This window comes from Cherax quadricarinatus, unplaced genomic scaffold (assembly GCF_038502225.1).
Source record: "Cherax quadricarinatus isolate ZL_2023a unplaced genomic scaffold, ASM3850222v1 Contig2604, whole genome shotgun sequence".
NCBI lineage: Eukaryota > Metazoa > Arthropoda > Malacostraca > Decapoda > Parastacidae > Cherax > Cherax quadricarinatus.
Window position 1 is genome coordinate 9633 of NW_027197630.1, and position 18845 is coordinate 28477.

General features: G+C 37.6%; 1 protein-coding gene across 1 annotated transcript in view; it reads left to right on the plus strand.

Moving 5' to 3' along the window:
- The first annotated feature begins 677 nt into the window (after window positions 1-677).
- LOC128690878 (keratin-associated protein 10-5-like) overlaps window positions 678-18845 on the plus strand; it is a 37995-nt gene continuing 19827 nt past the window's right edge. Inside the window, exons 1-3 of the mRNA XM_070081406.1 lie at window positions 678-772; window positions 4733-4978; window positions 11432-11674. Coding sequence (XP_069937507.1) covers window positions 697-772; window positions 4733-4978; window positions 11432-11674 — 565 coding nt within the window. The 5' untranslated portion in view covers window positions 678-696. The remainder of the gene's footprint in view (window positions 773-4732; window positions 4979-11431; window positions 11675-18845) is intronic.

The window sequence follows — 18845 nt, forward strand, 5'->3', positions numbered from 1 at the left end:
CCCACTACACTACGTGTGTGTGTGTCCTGAACCGTGAGCTTTATCATACCTCAGCTTAAAGCTATGTATGGATCCTGCCTCCACTACATCCCTTCCCAAACTATTCCACTTCCTTACTACTCTGTGGCTTAATCAACACCATTGCGCAGTCCATAGACCTAATCCTAACCAACTAAATTTAATACATAAGACGAGCTCTCTTTATTATTAAATATTTAAAACAGAACAATTTTAAAATTGTTGATATTGAGCTAGGCAAACATGCAACTTCTTATGAGCATAATTTTTTATATCCAATCACAGAAGTTTAATAACAGCTGGTCAGTGGCACAAACTATCTATGCGGAGACCATAAAACAGATAATGACTATATATTTCAGCATCACTGATGAAAATTGCTTCAGTGTGCAGTCGAAATTCACCGAACTCATTTTATTTTATTATATAATTTATTAATGTTAGTTTTACTGTTTACTTGCCTGGAGGTCGCTCCGAAAGTCAACTCCCCCGCGGCTCAGTCCTTGACCAGGCGGTAATAAATTGCACTTCTTGAAATTACCTGTCAAAAATGAGCAGATAAATATCTCAGAACTGACACCTACACGTGCCTCCAAATTCCATGACTCACTCAGCTCTTCCTATATAATCTAGTAGAAGTCATAACAGGAACACTCAGAGCTGACTCCTGGTGTCAACATGTGGGGACATTTACAAGTGTTGGTGTTACTGTCCGTGGTGGTCTTCACTGTTTGCAAGGCCACACCACCGCCAAGTACGAAAATAATTGTTTTTAATGTCTTATTCTCTCTAAATGCTTCACAAACAGCTTTACAAAGCAGTACTAACCTACCTTTAGGAAGTCCTAGAACTATATACAGATTTACAGTTAAAGAATTCGAGTCAGTTTGGCTGAAATTAATATCCCAAAAATGACTAGATTTTGTAATCCTGAGACCTCACTATAGTCCCCAATATCCTGAGACCTTAATATAGTCGGTTTTTCGTGTCCTTCAAGGAATTGCAACCAAACAGACTCTGTGCCTGTTCTTTCGGAATTTATACCTTGGTTGACGAATTCCTTCTAAGACAGTACCAAGGCACCCCTCTTTTTGTCGCTTTTAATCAGTGTGAAATAATTAATTCTTGTATTTGCACTCGGGAGACATGTAATGATCGAGACATGTTAAACTATATCTTGATTATTACAATTATATGTTTCCCGTACATGCAATTAATCTTAGCGCTGAGACTATTTGCAAAACAAATGCTGAGACAGTTTTCTATTTTTTTTTCGTCTTAATGATTTTTTCACTAATACTGGTTTTATTAGTATTACCCACCACGCTAATGCCGCATTATTGATTTTTCCCTAGATAACCGCTATTAAATAGTTTAAACCCTTGCCATCTTTTCCGGTAAACCAGCCAAAACTCCTAATCCTAAAAAGACGAGTGTGATCCCTTGCCAGCAATTAACTTCAGTATCCCTGGGAGGCCTTTGTTTTTTCATCTTCAGAATTCTACATATGACATATGGTCTATTCCTTTCTTTAATAATTGCAATAGGTTGTCTATTTTTAAAGCAAATCCTCGCTTCTAATTTTCTGACAATATTATCTTCAGTACTCATAAAAATTATGGGATTATTCCCGATGCAACACATTATACTACTCATGTACACAAAATCCTGCATCCTAGTATCAGGAAGATAGACTCGCGTAATATTTTTTTCATCTGTCATAAGATGCACGATCAATGTCTCATCTGAGATTCCCAAACTTCTTTTTCCTCTTACTGACATCTTCGTTCGCTACTCGATCAGCTTGTTGACACCTATTCTCATGAATCTATTTCTTACACTCGTTATAAATCACCACAAATGTGTTAATACTTTCCGTTTTATTATTTTCTTGATATTTAGTTTTAATTTCCTTTGCATCACTGATCAATCACCTCTTTTGACTCTTCCATGCTCTCTTAGAGGTAGTTATGCAACTTCCTATACGCCTCTCTTTCATAAACTGCATGTCTCTCCTAGATTCTTCCAGTTTTGCCTTTATTTGAGGACAAAGTTGCTCCAGGGTGAATGAAGACATCGTTGTTTATCGTTGTTGCTCGTCTACTTTTATTTATTTGCATATAGACTGCGTTTATGTTCGCACTGACTTGGTATTTGTCATGTTAATGTTTGTTAAAGGTATGGTGAATGACTGTCTAGGTTCGGCTAGGCGCCCATACTTAGCGAGAAATGGAACGCTGCAAGTCTATTATACAGTGCAAAGCAGGATATCCAGCCTTTCTCCCTCATGTAGCTGCTAGCTCATTTTTATAGCTAACTAAATAAATTTACTTCAGTAACATGGCTTCATAGTTTGTTCCACTCACCTTCAACTGTAGACTTTATTAAAAATAAAAAGGTGGAAACTTTTTTTGAAGTGTGTTTTCGTATATTTCAATTAAGAACACACAGATATACATTAATAAAGCTTATTAATACATATAATAACAGTCTGTAAATTTTACACAGTATGTCAAAATACCACATCGTGTTCGGTGTACCAGGGAGGTCATTGCAACACAAGATGTAATTCGAATGAGACCTCAATTCCTGGATATTGTGCTGCCAACTGCACATGTTGCGCCAAGCCATGCAACCAGACAAACAGCTGTACTGCAGTTAAAGGCTCCTGTATTTATAGCACTAGGTGTTTGGGCAGGAAAATGTTGGGACTCTGTCAAGGCAATGGATGCGTCTGTTGCATCCCAAACTGTAAGTTGACTTAGTTCTCCAAAGATACTCATTTATTTTTCTTGAATATTGATTATTACGAAGTGTAAATACAAAAAAGTAACGTTTAATTTTTCTCTCCTTGATGACTTCTCATCTACTTTTATTTACATGTATATAGATTGCGTTTATGTTCGCACTGATTTGGTATTTGTCATGTGCATTTTTCATCTCTAGGAATAACATATGACAGAATTACTTTCCATATTACTCTCTTAGTCTTTATCTACCTCTTAGGATTAATTTTATTCACCTTAGAGAAATCTCGAATCCCCAAATTAAAGGCAAATTGCTAGTTATTTACGAATGTTCCATATCTATTAGCAAAAAAAAAAATAGTGTTTATGTCTCCGTAATGTGGGAAATACATAACCAAAGAAGTATTTTTATATAAAATTAGATAACGTACATTGTGTATTAACTTTTATTTGTATGCAATTTTACATGCTAGATAGGTCACACTTGAACTATTCCCACGCATATGTCTAACTTAGATGTACTGCTACCAAATTAATTTCCTTCAGTGAAACACACGATTTGGCAATCTGTCTTTCTAAAAATTTTCGAATGCAGTTATTTACATTTTATAGTATAAAAATGAAAAAGCTTCACCTAGACTAAATAAGAACATACACACAATGTACTGTTGTAGCATAATGCTGAAAAGCATAATATTGTAACTTTTACTATTAATAACTCGAGATATGCACTGCTGCCTTTGCTTCAGGTTTCTGCTAGGCAAAACTCCTAAAACTTTTCCTATTTAGTTTATAAGTGCTCTAGATAATTATTTCCCCAGGGTTAGGTTTTGACAATTGTCCACAAAAAAACTATATCTGCTGCTTTTCCTACATCAACAAATTCAAATAATCCAGAAGCTTAGTGGAATACAAACTCATATACTCCTGAAGCATACTAATTCTTCTGTTGTCAGCGATCTTGGTTACGTTGCCATTTTCTTATTCAAGTTGCTAATATAAGTTGCAAAGAAGGGATGCAACACTGAACCAATGTAGAGTTTGAAAAACTTTAAAAAAATAACATTGTTACTTGGAAGACCGGTGATAAAGGACTCCCAAAATGTTTCAAAATAAAAAACAATTATCGCAAAAGTTGGCCACTCTTTCCTCTTAATGGAAGGACATCTGTACGAAATCGTACTTATCATAGGTCAATAATACGTCGCGCGACCTAGAGTGCAAGTCGCAGTAGTAAGGCTACTGAAACCGTAAGCGGCATGGCCTAAAATGTAGATAACAATTATTTTCTTTTTACATGGAAACTATTATTATTCTTGTTGTTGTTGTTGTTACCGTTATTATTTGGAAGCCATAATCCCGTGGAAACGGACAATGTCATATGCCGTAGACTCTGACACGAAAAGAACGTTAAGAAAATAAAGAAATCTGGGCTGAGTTGAGTATATTTGTTGTCCACTCTTAAGATGTCGACATATTAGAAGTTATATTGACCAGGTGTTCAACTTAAGCTTCACATGTTGTTAGTAGAATGCATTTGCGCTACAACCTCTAGGATGTGGTGAGTCTTGCTGGCCTAGGTGTAGGTGGCTGTGATAAACATAGCAGAGCAAGGCACTAGTACCTGCAGTGCCGTCTTCAGGTGCAGCTGACTGCGTTACTCCATCATGAATGCCAGGTACCTTGTACCTGCTTGTACCTGCAGTGCGGCGTTTACTGCAGTGCTGTTAGGACATGAGTGCCAGGCATCTTGCACCTGCAGTTCAGTCCTCAGTAATTAGTAAAATACTTTGTAACACATTTATTTTTGCAATCTTACCGGATGATTATTTAACAAGCATCAATATACCAGTCAGACATCTATGTACAGCTATTATCTGCTGAAAACTCATGTCTTTTGCTTTCAAATCATTTATATTAAAAAAGTTTAACACATATAATATATAAGTCTGTAAATTATTTCACAGTTTGCCAAACTAACCCTGTGTGTTTGAAGAACGGGGGGCAGTGCAAAAGCAGTTGTTCATCGCCTAATCGCGTGATTCCCGGCGACTGTAATGCTAGTTGTGTGTGTTGTGCCAGCCCATGCAACATCACGCCGTGTACTGCCGCTAATGGTTACTGTGTTAAGAACAAGAGCAACTGTGTTAATGGCAGGCTGAACACGACACTCTGTCAAGGATACGGATGTGGTTACTGTTGCATCCCAAACTGTAAGTTTCTCAAATTACCACTTAGTATTTTAAAATTAAATTTATTATAATATTTACAAGTAAAACTAAACCCACTGAGGTCATAAACCAAGATATGAGTAGAAGTTCGATACTCCATCTCGTAATAATATATATAAATACATAAATAAATAAATAAATAAATAAATAAATAAATAAATAAATATATATATATATATATATATATATATATATATATATATATATATATATATATATATATATATATATTATATATATATATTTGGTGGAATGATGATGTAAAGGGAGCAGTAAGGGAGAAAACGTTAGCATATGAGGAGTTTTTACAAAGTAGAAGTGATGCAAGGAGGGAAGAGTATATGGAGAAAAAGAGAGAGGTTAAGAGAGTGGTGAAGCAATGTAAAAAGAGAGCAAATGAGAGAGTGGGTGAGATGTTATCAACAAATTTTGTTGAAAATAAGAAAAAGTTTTGGAGCGAGATTAACAAGTTAAGGAAGCCTAGAGAACAAATGGATTTGCCAGTTAAAAATAGAAGAGGAGAGTTATTAAATGGAGAGTTAGAGGTATTGGGAAGATGGAGGGAATATTTTGAGGAATTGTTAAATGTTGATGAAGATAGGGAAGCTGTGATTTCGTGTATAGGGCAAGGAGGAATAACATCTTGTAGGAGTGAGGAAGAGCCAGTTGTGAGTGTGGGGGAAGTTCGTGAGGCAGTAGGTAAAATGAAAGGGGGTAAGGCAGCCGGGATTGATGGGATAAAGATAGAAATGTTAAAAGCAGGTGAGGATATAGTTTTGGAGTGGTTGGTGCAATTATTTAATAAATGTATGGAAGAGGGTAAGGTACCTAGGGATTGGCAGAGAGCATGCATAGTTCCTTTGTATAAAGGCAAAGGGGACAAAAGAGAGTATACCTGGTAAAGTGTATGGTAGAGTTATTATTGAAAGAATTAAGAGTAAGACGGAGAATAGGATAGCAGATGAACAAGGAGGCTTTAGGAAAGGTAGGGGGTGTGTGGACCAGGTGTTTACAGTGAAACATATACGTGAACAGTATTTAGATAAGGCTAAAGAGGTCTTTGTGGCATTTATGGATTTGGAAAAGGCGTATGACAGGGTGGATAGGGGGGCAATGTGGCAGATGTTGCAGGTGTGTGGTATAGGAGGTAGGTTACTGAAAGCAGTGAAGAGTTTTTACGAGGATAGTGAGGCTCAAGTTAGAGTATGTAGGAAAGAGGGAAATTATTTCCCAGTAAAAGTAGGCCTTAGACAAGGATGTGTGATGTCACCATGGTTGTTTAATATATTTATAGATGGGGATGTAAGAGAAGTAAATGCGAGGGTCTTGGCAAAAGGCGTGGAGTTAAAAGATAAAGAATCACAAATAAAGTGGGAGTTGTCACAGTTGCTCTTTGCTTGGGAGATTCTGAAGAGAAGTTGCAGAGATTGGTGGATGAATTTGGTAGGGTGTGCAAAAGAAGAAAATTGAAAGTGAATACAGGAAAGAGTAAGGTTATGAGGATAACAAAAAGATTAGGTGATGAAAGATTGGATATCAGATTGGAGGGAGAGAGTATGGAGGAGGTGAATGTATTCAGATATTTGGGAGTGGACGTGTCAGCGGATGGGTATTTGAAAGATGAGGTGAATAATAGAATTGATGAGGGGAAAAGGGTGAGTAGTGCACTTAGGAGTCTGTGGAGACAAAGAACTTTGTCCTTGGAGGCAAAGAGGGGAATGTATGAGAGTATAGTTTTACCAACGCTCTTATATGGGTGTGAAGCATGGGTGATGAATGTTGCAGCGAGGAGAAGGCTGGAGGCAGTGGAGATGTCATGTCTGAGGGCAATGTGTGGTGTGAATATAATGCAGAGAATTCGTAGTTTGGAAGTTAGGAGGAGGTGCGGGATTACCAAAACTGTTGTCCAGAGGGCTGAGGAAGGGTTGTTGAGGTGGTTCGGACATGTAGAGAGAATGGAGCAAAACAGAGTGACTTCAAGAGTGTATCAGTCTGTAGTGGAAGGAAGGCGGGGTAGGGGTCGGCCTAGGAAAGGTTGGAGGGAGGGGGTAAAGGAGGTTTTGTGTGCGAGGGGCTTGGACTTCCAGCAGGCATGCGTGAGCGTGTTTGATAGGAGTGAATGGAGACAAATGGTTTTTAATACTTGACGTGCTGTAGGAGTGTGAGCAAAGTAACATTTATGAAGGGGTTCAGGGAAACCGGCAGGCCGGACTTGAGTCCTGGAGATGGGAAGTACAGTGCCTGCACTCTGAAGGATGGGTGTTAATGTTGCAGTTTAAAAACTGTAGTGTAAAGCACCCTTCTGGCAAGACAGTGATGGAGTGAATGATGGTGTAAGTTTTTCTTTCTCGGGCCACCCTGCCTTGGTGGGAATCGGCCAGTGTTATAAAAAAAAATAATAATACACAGACACCCACATCTTATACATTTCAATCACAAATTTAAGACATGAGACATACACACCAAATCTAAGACATTCACCTCCAACTAAGACATACACATCTTAACTAAGACATTCACCAAAAACCTATACTTGACATATTGCGGTATTAATATTCATACCGCATTTATGTTGTATATCACATTTCCTCATCCACATCATCCCTAAAACATCCTTCCTTATTCATTCCGTATATCTCCTAGAGTTGTTTTAACCCCGACGGGCCCATCACGACGTAGGAGCCAGAGCAACCATCACCACTCCAACACCACCTACTACACTCTGGCTCCTAATGTCATGATGGGCCGTCGGAGTTAAAACAACTCTAGGAGATATACGGAATGAATAAGGAAGGATGTTTTAGGGATGATGTGGATGAGGAAATGTGATATGCAACATAAATGCGGTATGAATATTCATACCGCAATATGTCAAGTATAGGTTTTTGGTGTATGTCTTAGTTAAGATGTGTATGTCTTAGTTGGAGGTGAATGTCTTAGATTTGGTGTGTATGTCTCATGTCTTAAATTTGTGATTGAAATGTATAAGATGTGGGTGTCTGTGTATTATTTTTTTTTGTGATAGTGATATGTTATAGTGCTCATGTTATGTTATAGATGTTGGAAGTGTTGTGGTATTTTTGTGTATGTCTTATTTTTGTGCGAATGTTTAAAAAATAAGTGTTTTCAGTGATCATAGTAGTTTTGAGATGCATGATCTTAGATTTTTGGTGATCTTGGTGATGAGTGTTGATAGATGACGGTAAACGTGATATGGAAATGGTGATCGTGATTTTTGTGTGAATAATTATAAAAATGTGTTTTCTGTGATCTTGGTGGTGGGGTCATAAAATCTGGTAATCGTCTTGGATATAGTGTTCTTAGATAATGTAGGGTACAACAGGTTGAAACAAGGTGGGTTGGGTGTGATGTTACCAACCACCAAGTAACACAATGGGAGTGTGACGTCACTGGAGGTGAGCTCGTCGGTCCTGTGAGGTGTGACATCGTGTGTTGGTGGTAGTGAGGTGAGTGCGCTTAGATATTGTCAAATATGATTTTTTTGTGTGAAATGTTTATAAAAAATTAGTGTTTTCTGTGATATTAGTGATTTTTGAGGTAAGTGAACATGGGTGATTGTAGTTGGTGGTTGTCTTAGATTATGTGTGTGAACAAGATATGTTTTCAGTTGATGGTGATCATGTACTAAGTGTTTGCGTATTAGGTTTGTGTTCATGCTTTTTTTTTTTATGCGCCAAATGGGGAGGGAGTTCTTGGTTATAGTGATTTGAGGGGATTTCTATAAAAAGGATGTTAGATGGTGATGTTAAACTTAGTTTCTGGTGATTTTGACGGTGATTTGGTAGTATTCAGTGGTGATTTGGTAGTAAACAGTAGTGTTTTGGGAGTATTCGGAGGTGTTTGATGGTGTTTTTTGAAGGTGTTCAAATGATGTGCAGAGTATTTTTTGAAGATGATCAGTGGTGAGATTAAGACACATGTGTTTTAGTAGTATTCAGTGGTGTATTTGGGAGTACTCAAATGGTGTTTTGAGGTTATTCAAAGCTGTTTTTGAAGGTGTTCAAATGATGTGCAAGAGTACTTATGAAGGTGTTCTGGGAGTATTCAGAGGTGATTTGGGGGTGTTTGAATGATGTTTTTGGAGTATTTAAAGGTAATTGATGGTGTTTTTTTGGTGATGTTCAAAGTAAAGTGTTTGAGTAAGTTTTTGTGATAATGTTGTGAAGTCTGGAGAGTGAGGGAGGAGTTTGGGGGGATGAGTTGTAATTTAATGAAATGTGTAAGTGCAGATAAATTAGAGCTGTCAAATCTTATTTGGGAGTATTCAAAATGATATTTTGGAAGTGTTTCAGTGTTGTTTGGAAATGTTCAAAGGTATTTTTGTGAGTATTCAAATGATTTATGAGAGTGTTTTGAAGGTGTTCAAAGTAAAGTGAGGTGTGTGTGCGTATTAACTTTGTAATATGTAAAATTGTGACTAGTGAATTAATCGAAAAGTGGTTATAAGTGTTGTGGTGACTTTTTCTGATGAAATAGTTAAAACGAGAAAAATTGGGGGTTATGAGTGAAAATTGTGAGGTGTTGGTTGGAGTGTGAGGGTTCGGGAGGGTGGGGAGGAGAGAGAGAAAGTTACTTCGTGGGGAGTGACCTGAGATGAAATAGTTAAAACGAGAAAAATGTCTAGACTTGTGTTGTATTTTGTAAAGAAATTGTGGATTTTTGTGGGTATTAACGAAAAAATGTGAAATTATTTGGGTTATCCTGGGTTAAGAGTGAAAATGTTTTTCTTATGTTGTATATGAAATGTGTAGGGGGAAGTCGACAAGATTCAGCCTGTGTGTGTGGGGTCATCGCGTGACGTCACTGTCATAGGGGGAAGTCGACAAGATTCAGCCTGTATGTGTGAGGTCATCACGTGACGTCACTGACCGCCGAGTATACACAGGTGGGGGTGATGTCACACTTGTTTAGACCTGTAGTAAGAGAAAGTACCATGCCCCATAGGAGGAGTTCATTTGAATGCCTACCCCCAGAGGGGAAAATCCAAAAACTCGATCCGAGGAGATGGAGTCTTGGTATTATCGAGAAAATAAACTTGATCCGAGGAGAGCACAAGAAATTCGATCCCCCATAGGGGGGAATCCAAAAACTTGATCCAAGGAGATGGAGGCTTTGTATTATCGAGAAAACCTTAATCCAAGGAGATGGAGACTTTGTATTATCGAGAAAAAAAATTCGAAAAAATTTGGGGTGGGGGTGAAAGTGGGAGGGGGAATCCAAAATCTTGATTCGAGGAAGTGGAGAGCACAATAAAATGAAATTCAAAAAAAAATCGAAAAAAATCGGAAAAAAATTCGGGGCGCGGGGGCGATCTGGATGACGCTGCAGAAGGCGCAGTCGGGCGCGACGGCCGGGCGCAAGGGGCGCGGGCGGGCGCGAGGGGCGGGTTTGGGGGCGCGGGTGGGGGGTCATGGGGGCACAGGGGGTGCAGGCGTGGGGGTGCAGGGGGGTCGTGGGGGCGCCGGGGCGCGGGCGTGGGGGCGCGGGGGGGGCGCGGGGTCGTGGGTGGGGGGGTTGAGGGTGAGGTGGTCTCGAGGGCGAGGTCAAGGTCATTAGCATATAGGTGTGAAAAGGAGACCACTCTGTAGAAGGCCTTTTGGGAGGAAGCCACTCTGCTGCATGGACCGCTCTGTAGAAGGCATTTTGGGAGGAAGCCACTCTGCCGCATGGACCGCTCTGTAGAAATCATCACTACTTATATGTATGTATATCAAATCCTGCCACGTGCATTGAACAAGAGATTAAAAAGGTTTAACAATTTGCAAACGGGCGAACTTCTAACAAACATTATCTCTCAGTCCACAGCAGGATTCGAACCTGCACACTCGGGATCAGAGTATACAGTACTTTCTCCACTCAGCAAGATCCCAGATAAATATGGGTGCCTTGCCGATGCTAGATGGTCCCTCCCCCATACCTAGAGACACCAGGCTAGTAATAAATTATTTCTTCAAATTCTGCCACGATAAAGATTTAAAATGCTTAACAATTTACAAATGGGCAAACTGGATGAGTGGACTTTGAAACAGTGTGTGCAGGTTAGAATCTTGCTATCTTGCTGTGAACTTAGAGATAATGTTTGTTAAAAGTATGGTGAATGACTAGCTTCGGCTAGGCGCCCATACTTAGCGAGAAATGGAACGCTGCAAGTCTATTATACAGTGCAAAGCAGGATATCCAGCCTTTCTCCCTCATGTAGCTGCTAGCTCATTTTTATAGCTAACTAAATAAATTTACTTCAGTAACATGGCTTGATAGTTTGTTCCACTCACCTTCAACTGTAGACTTTATTAAAAATAAAAAGGTGGAAACTTTTTTTGAAGTGTGTTTTCATATATTTCAATTAAGAACACACAGATATACATTAATAAAGCTTATTAATACATATAATAACAGTCTGTAAATTTTCCACAGTATGTCAAAATACCACATCGTGTTCCGTGTACCAGGGAGGTCATTGCAGCACAAGATGTAATTCGAATGAGATCTCAATTCCTGGATATTGTGCTGCCAACTGCACGTGTTGCGCCAAGCCATGCAACCAGACAAACAGCTGTACTGCAGTTAAAGGCTCCTGTATTTATAGCACTAGGTGTTTGGGCAGGAAAATGTTGGGACTCTGTCAAGGCAATGGATGCGTCTGTTGCATCCCAAACTGTAAGTTGACTTAGTTCTCCAAAGATACTCATTTATTTTCTTGAATATTGGTTATTACGAAGAGTAAATACAAAAAAGTAGAGTCTAGAAAAAAATTCTCTATTTAGTCATAACTTTTAAAAGCATATATTGCAGTGTAATTTTTTTTAAATATTAAATATTATCTATATCTTGCAACAGCAATGACACTACCACCACCATAAGCAACAGCAAATCAAGTAACATGAACAACAGAAGGACCAAGATGTGAAAAAGCTACATCACAACTTCCAATAATAGCAACATGGACAGCAAAACTTTCCCGACCATCGAGAGCAGCACAGGTATTAACCAAGAAAATTGCCATCCCACCAATTAAAACCAAAAAAAAAAAAAAGTATCACTCTCACAAACAATAACAGCAGCGGCAGCAGCAACACTACTGAATTTCACTACTATCACCAACAGTCATCATGACTAAAACAAGAAGAAAAACGCCAACAACAGCCGCAAAGTTTCACCGCCAAAAAAAAAAAAAAAAAAAAAAAAAAAAAAAAAAAAAGATTGGCAACAACGGCACTAATTAAAATTTACTAATTATAACATAATCACCTCCAACAACAGCAACTTATAAAACAAAAGTCACAACTATCAACAACTACTAACGAAATAACAGGTACACAACAGCACCATAACCACCACCACCAACTGCGTAACAGCTTCACACCCACCACCACCCCTAAGAGCAATATAACAGACAACACCAGCACCCGCAGCAGCATAATAGGCTCACTATCACTACCAACAACATACTAGCTTCACCATAAGTAGCAATATAACAGCCTCATCACAACCGTCAAAAGGGGCAGAGCAAGCTTTATGACAACGTTTCGTTCTGTACAGACGTATAACAAGACAATGGACTTGATATAGCTGCAAACAGAGCGTACCGGTGTCACAATGTAGCTTTATTTAAATCAATAACAACATAGCATTGCCTCACCAGCAACATTAAAGTCACAACACAACCAACAAAGTGTCGCTACAACCACCAGAATAACAGTCACGACTACCATCAAAATGACAAAGTGTCACCACCAACCTTTTTCACTAATACCAGAACCTCTGCACCACCAACTGCACCACGGGCAAGACTCATGACAAAGATTTCATATCAATAAAAGGTCTGTCTTGTTAGCAACAAAATATCCATAAAATGTAGCCAAGTTTTATCACTTACGAAGAACAAAAATGACATTGCATTTACGCATCATAAATTACTTTTCATATAATTAAAGCAGCAAACACTGAAATAAACACCATAATATAAATTTGTATTTCGGTTATTAGATTTAATGCTTATCGAGCATATAGGCCTCATTAAAGTTTGAATCCATGTATACACTTTAATATAATAACCAAAATAAGAATCAAAAACAAAATCGCAGAAATGCCAACAACTTGGTGTACATAGCCTAGTTAATAGTAATGATGCTGGAATTTTGTCTGTCAGGTGAATTTGTCCTGACGTAGATCTTGAGTGATGTGATGAGTGGAACTTTCGGTCCTTTAATTTACAGAAACCTTCAGAAGAGTTACGCATTCACACACAAAAAACTGAAGATTACATCATTGGATTAGATGATAGGTTTTCCACTCCATGGAGAAAAAAACCTAGATCACTACTCAAAGCTCGAAGTAAATAAATTCATTAAATGAACACTGATCTTTTGATGACGACCCTGACCTGAATATCTTTAATTGTTTATAGACCACTAGAATAAGACGAGCGCACACACTGACAGATAGCCCTGGTAAAATATTTATCACAGAATGACAATAATATACACTTTCTTAAAACTATACACATACCTGATATCTTTATATAATGAATTATATAAAGATATCACGAATTATTAATTCGTTAAGTTCGTAACTAGAATACAAATCATTTGATGATAAAACGCTTGCAATGTCTACTCGATTCATATGAAAAGGAAAGTCGTGTTTTAAAACTTATTATAATTTCAAAAATTGCAAATAAGATTTTATGATAGAGTATGAACTTAAAAATAATGTAACAAGAATGAGAGAAATCACACCAGACCTTCATCCATCTCTTATATTTTTGGTTTACCATGTATGTGTTTCCATTATACGAGCTATCAAAAAAAAAAAAAAAAATTGAAAGTGGAGAAAGGAAAGCAATATGGATAGGATTTAAAATGTAAAATTATTTAACTATGAAAATGTTTGGGGATTCCTAATTAATGAAGTTATACATGAATTAAACATTCCTAGCTCATGGTTTAATCATATAATTTTTACCAGTATAATTAAACATCGTCAGAATGTCGTTCACAATCTATTTAGTGTGATTTTTATTTGACTTGTATGAGATACATATTATATACATGTATAACTAAGGTATGATTTATTCTACAGAGTTTGTTTTACAGCACTAATATGCACATATTTTATTTTATTTATTTATTTATTTATTTCCAATTTGTGCACACATACAGAGGTATAAAAAAAAATACAGATAAGAGCAGTATGCCAAAGCCACTTATACTATTGCATAGTAACGGTAACACAGTTTATTGGCTGGCTGTCACAGAAATGCTGGGAGAAGGTCTCAGACACTTAGACAGGGAGCCAAGCCGATTACCACTTGGAAAAGCGGGAGAATACCGGTGATTATTATTATTATTAAAATACAAAAAGAAGCGCTAAGCCACAAGGACTATACAGCGCTGATTAACTAAGCAATGATGAAATCAGTGATAAAACATTAATGTAAACAGATAACTATAAAGCACAAGTGAGTATTACAAAGACAGGTCATATGGTTGCATTCAGTTAGGTAGTGATTCTGTTAGGTAGTGTATTTAAAAAATAATAAAGTTAGATTGGGTTTTAGGTTTAACATTTATGTGATATAATTGTGAGAAACATTTAAGATATACAATTTATAAGGTTCAGTTATTCAGTATTTATTTGGTTTTGGGTGAGTAAGTGATCTTTGAGAAGAGACTTGAATTTATAAACAGGTAGTGTTTCTTTTATATTTACAGGTAATGAATTCCAGATTTTAGGGCCTTTTATGTGCATTGAGTTTTTGCATAGTGTGAGATGGACACGAGGAACATCAAAGAGTGATCTGTGCCTTGTGTTATGGTCATGTGTTCTGTTGAGGTTGGCAAGGAGATGTTTGAGGGGAGGGTTAATATCAGAGTTAAGTGTTCTATGTATGTAATAGGTGCAGTAATAAGTATGGATGTTTTGTATGGTGAGTAGGTTTAGTGTATTGAATATTGGTGGAGTGTGCTGCCTGTAGTGAGAATTTGTTATCATTCTAACTGCAGCCTTTTGTTGGGTAATTAGTGGTCTGAGATGGTTAATTGTTGTTGAGCCCCATGCACAAATTCCATAGGTGAGATAGGGGTAAATAAGAGAGTGATATAGGGCCAGGAGGGCTGACTGTGGAACATAGTACCGTATCTTCGATAGTATGCCTACAGTCTTGGAAATTTTCTTAGAAATTTGTTGTATATGTGTATGAAATTTGAGTCTATTATCAAGGTGGATTCCTAAGAATTTTCCCTCTGTTAGTTTTGTGATAGGTGATCCGTTTATCATTATGTTAAGAGGGACATCTGTAGCTCTGTTACCAAACTGAATGAAGTAGGTTTTGTCAATGTTTAGTGTAAGTTTGTTAGTCCTCATCCAGGTAGATATTTTCTGTAATTCGGTATTTACAGTATTGGCTAGCGTGACTGGGCTCGGGTGAGAGAAGACGTATGTAGTGTCATCTGCAAATAGTGTGGGTTTGAGTAATTGCGAAGCATTTGGAAGGTCATTTATGTATAGGAGAAAGAGAAGAGGGCCAAGGACACTTCCCTGTGGGACACCAACTGTAATTGGTTGCGCAGAAGAGTTTGCCCCATTTGCGTACACATATTGGCTTCTGTTGCTGAGGTATGACTTGAGGTAGTTGAGGGAGTGCCCTCTTATACCATAGTGTGACAATTTTACGTGGAGCAAGTCATGGTCAACTGTATCAAAAGCTTTACGTAAGTCAATGAAGATCCCCAGTGGGACTTCTTTTTTCTCTATTGCAGTGTATATATGTTCTAGCATGTGTATAATAGCATCATTAGTATTTTTATTAGGCCTGAATCCAAATTGGCAGGGGTTGAGTATGTTTTGGGAGATAAGGTAGGAGTAGATTCGTTTATGAATTAATTTTTCGAAGATTTTTGAGAGAGGGTGTAAGTTGGATATTGGCCTATAGTTATTCAACTCTGTTTGGTCTCCTCCTTTGTGGATCGGGGTGACCCTTGCTATTTTGAGTACTGTAGGGAAGGTGGAGGATTCAATGGATTTGTTAAAGAGTGTTGCAATGATTGGTGATAGCACTTGTGACACTTTTTTGTATATAAAGGGTGGTAAGGTATTTAAATCTCCTGCCTTGTTTTTTAGTGCGTTGATAATAAGGGAGACTTCGTATGGGTTAGTCGGAGCTAGGAACAGTGTGTTCGGGTAGTTGCCGGTGAGGTAGTCATTTGGTGGGGTATCTGAGCTTGGGATTTTATTGGCAAGGTTTTGTCCTATAGTGGAGAAGAAATCATTGAGTCTGTTTGCTGTTTCTGTTGGTGGGAGTTGGGGTTCATCTGATTTTGCTAATTTTATTTCGCTATTTCGTGATATCTTTTTTGTTCCCAGAATTTCTGATAGGGTTTTCCAGGTCTTTTTTATATCACCTCGTAAGTTGGATAATCTGTTCTCATAATACAATTTTTTTGCCCTTCTTATCAGGCTGGTTAGGATTGACGAGTAACGTTTTGTTTGGTCTCTGGTTATGTGACCCATTCTGTACTGTTTTTCATATTGGTGTTTTGTATTTATGGATTTGAGAATGCTGGGTGTTAGCCAGGGACTGTTCAGTCTCTTTGCTGTCATCTGTTTAGTTTTTTTAGGGCAGTGCTTGTTATAGAGGTATTGGGTCTTTTTTAGAAAATTATTAATACATTCGTCAATATCTGTATAGATTTCTAGCTCAGTGTGCCAATCAATGTTTGCTACTGCTGTTGTGAAGTTATTAATGGCTGCCTCATTGTGAAGTCTGAAGGTGACTTTAGTAGTGTCTTGGGGTAGTTTACCAAGAGTTGTTATGAGGAAAGTAGGGTAGTGGTCTGTGGTATTATCTGTAATTATGCCTGATTTTAAAGGGGATATGGTGTTGGTCCAGATGTGGTCAAGTAGGGAAACACTAGTCTCTGTAACTCTTGTAGGTTTTGTTACTGTTGGTAGTAACATACAGTTACTCATTGTGTTTGTGAATTCAGTAACGTGTGGGTCCTGGTCTTGCAGGAGATTTATATTGAAGTCACCTGAGAGTAGTAAGTGATCTTTGTTCATGCGTGCATCAGTTATCATACTTCCTAGATTTTGACTAAATTGGCTAATGTTTGACTGTGGAACTCTGTAGATGTTTATCAATGTGAGAGGTTTTTGTAGGTATTTGGATTTGAATTTAGCTATTATATATTCCCCATGTTCATCCCTTGTGCAAGTATTAGTGATACATTCTAGTTGGTCTGAGTAGTATATGGCTGTGCCACCCCCTTGTTGGTCTGGCCTACAGTTGTGTATGGCTGTGTAACCAGGAATGGCATAGACATCTGTACTATCAGGCTTTAGCCAGGTTTCAGTTAGTGTAATGATGGACATATTGGCATGTAAGGAATTTAGTAATGCTATGAGGTCATCGTAATGCTTGCTTAAAGATCTGATATTGTAGTTAAAGATAGTTATGTTGTTGTTGGCACTGAGAAGTGCCTTTGATTGTTCTGCAGTGTAGTAATTACAGTAACTGTTTGATTCATTTAAGTCATTAAATAAGAGGTTGGTATCAGGATCAATGCTTGTAATCATAAGATTTGTAGTGAATCTATAGTTAGAATTAAGTATAAAACAAAGTAAATAGTCTTAAGCTAAAAAATAGCACCTGGATTATTTAACAAATGTAAAATAATGAGCTAAGGGACTAATACAAATAAAGTGATGATCAAACCACAGAGTTCTAATAGGACGATAACAGCACTGCGCCTACTACCTAATGGACCATGGTCAGAGTCCCCTGCCATTCTATTTATCAAGTCATTTATTATGATTTATCTTGGGTTTACAGATTTAGTTTTGAGAGATATGTGAATAAAAGTACCATGAAAGTTTCTGGGGCTGTGGGGTGAGATAGTAGATCGGGGGAAATCACAAGGAAGCATATATAAAATATTCACACTTGGCTTCGGCCATGGCTAAGACTTTGAGTTGAAGGGGAGGCAGTATACCGCCAGCCCGTTATGCTCTACATTTATAATAACTTAACAGATTGTATCTATTGTACCTGTACCACAATGACTCGTTATAACATCAATAAGACGAGTTTCTAACACGAAAATTTATCGTAAACAATCCTGGTGAGGGGCTCTAGGGAATTAGATTGTGCTCGAGTTCCTTGAATCAAGCCTGAATATCTTACATAACCCCAGGCGTTGTATATCTACGGGCTTAGCGCTCCCCAAGAATATAATAATGCTAATAATAATAGTAATCCCTCCAAGCAGAGGGGGACCTCGCTGTTAACATTTATCAGGAGAGACAAAAACACTAGCCCAACTAATAGAGTAATTAATTATGGTACATTTTAGATTACTAAAAAATAATGTAGACAACACATCGCTTGTTCCTCTCTATGAAGCTGTATGTCAAAGCACAAATATTTTAACTTGTAACCAAATATCACAGTATATTCATATCTGCCTTTCTGTATTTACTGTCTTGGGATGCTACTTACTGTATTACAGAGTAAAATATCATTTATTCATCTAACAGTGTCCCATGTTCCAATATCCTATTGTCGGAATATTGTCTAAATCAAGCTAAATGTGAGGTTAAAGGACTCTTCCAATAGACCTTGTTAAAAAGAACCCTCTACTAGCAGCAGTTATAAAATTAACCTTAATGACAAAAAAATGAAAGCTAGAAACAAAAAAAGTAACTGCTCTATGATCCAACTTATAAATAAGAATAATACAAATAGTAACTATAGCATTCAGCAACCAGATTGACATACATAATAAAGGTAGACTGATCTAGTTCTCAATAAGGTTACAAATGTCCTCAA